The sequence below is a fragment of the Babesia bigemina genome, scaffold Bbigscaff_72879, assembly GCF_000981445.1.
Source record: "Babesia bigemina genome assembly Bbig001, scaffold Bbigscaff_72879".
In the NCBI taxonomy this organism is placed as follows: domain Eukaryota; phylum Apicomplexa; class Aconoidasida; order Piroplasmida; family Babesiidae; genus Babesia; species Babesia bigemina.
The window spans coordinates 1-1,517 of NW_012237263.1; the positions used below are offsets into that span (position 1 = coordinate 1).

Consider the following 1,517-nt stretch of genomic DNA (forward strand, 5'->3'; position numbering starts at 1 on the left):
CCAGATCAACATTTTTTTCGGCATCATCTATTAGATTCTCCGCCTGCTCCATCCATTTGCGTAATGATTCGATATGGTCCCGAAACCTAGTGCCAAGGCTCTCCAGCTGACCGAGAATCTCTCTCACTGATTTTTTCAATTGCTCCACAAGATCCTTTATATGCTTATCAATTGTCGTATGTAAACGCTTCTTAAGCTCATCTATCTCTGCATATAAAAAATCTTTCGTCGCCGTTAACTCCTCACGTTCCTTCTTAGACAGCTCAGTGAGACGCTTAGTCTCATGCTCTATCGTCACACGTACATTTTCGATCTTTTCACGTAAGCTACTATTAAGATCATTAATCGCGTTTCTATTATCAATGGAATTTGTGTTAATATCTAAATCATTTGTGAAGCTCTCAGCATATTCCCAGCACTCACCCAACCTCTCTTTAACCGCCAGTTCTGCTTGTCCTATTTGCTTGGAATTACCTGCAACAGCATTAACTATAGTTATTTCACTCACCTTATTTTCAAGCTGCTGCATATTGCTCTGCATTGTAGTTACAATGCTTCTAACTCTATTGTTAGACTGCTGCACTTCCCTGTTATACTCCGCGATGCCAGCAGGCAACACGGTGAAAAGCTTCTTAAAACCCTCGTGCCCTGAGCAAAGATGTTTGTTAATTTCATCACTTACCGAATTTAATGTATTTTTACCGACATTGTATGTCTGAGTGTTTTTCACCGCCTCAAGCACACCACTCAAAAACGCCATCACCCCGTCGCACAGCCTATCAAGGTCAGAGTACACAATCCCAGTGCCGGTGTAGCCTTTGGTAGCAGAGTTGAAGCCGAGGAATTTTTCGAGGCCGGAACAGAGGTTCTCTAAAAGGTCTTTACAATTGTTTTTTTCAGTCAATCCAGTAAGACTCTCTTTGAGCTTTTTAACCTGCTCCAACTTGGAGTCAATGTCCTGCAAAGCTTTCTTAGTAGCATCGTCATAACGACGGGAGTGGGAATCGGAGCATGATTTTACAGCAGTTTTATATAGCTCTAAATTTGACGCATTATTAGATTTCTGGTTATTTTCAGGTTTTTCAGCTTCCTTAATCAGCTTACCAAAATACTGGCAAGTGGACTCATTTCCCTTATACTTAACAGGGCATTCAAGTTTATCTTTTTCGGCTTGGAGGGACTTTTCAGCCTTCTCAATAGCCTCCTCAATCAACTTTTTCAAAGCTTGAGACAACTTGGTAAGCCCTTCATCACCTTGACCATTCCCATACCTAACCTGGATCAACCAGTCGATGGACTCAGTCAGAAGGTGAGGGAAGGGTGACAAGGCACAAGTTATTATTGTGGTCTAAAGAGGTCATAGCGGTATTATGGCAAGGTGATTCAAGGGATGTAGAGTGGATAAAGGGGCGATGTAGAGTGGATAAAAGGGCGATGTGGAGTGGATAAAGGGGCGATGAAGGGTGGGTAAAGGGGCGATGTAGAGTGGATAAAGGAGCGATGTAGAGTGGGTTAAG

General features: G+C 42.5%; 1 protein-coding gene across 1 annotated transcript; it reads right to left on the minus strand.

Annotated features, from left to right (window-relative positions):
- Positions 1-3: 3 nt before the first annotated feature.
- On the minus strand, positions 4-1,263 carry BBBOND_0004350 (hypothetical protein, conserved; the record flags this gene model as incomplete). Its single annotated transcript, XM_012915267.1, is given in 2 exon segments — positions 4-1,224; positions 1,236-1,263. Coding segments are annotated over 2 exon segments (1,249 nt in total), but the record flags the coding sequence as incomplete, so codon positions are not given.
- Positions 1,264-1,517: the final 254 nt, after the last annotated feature.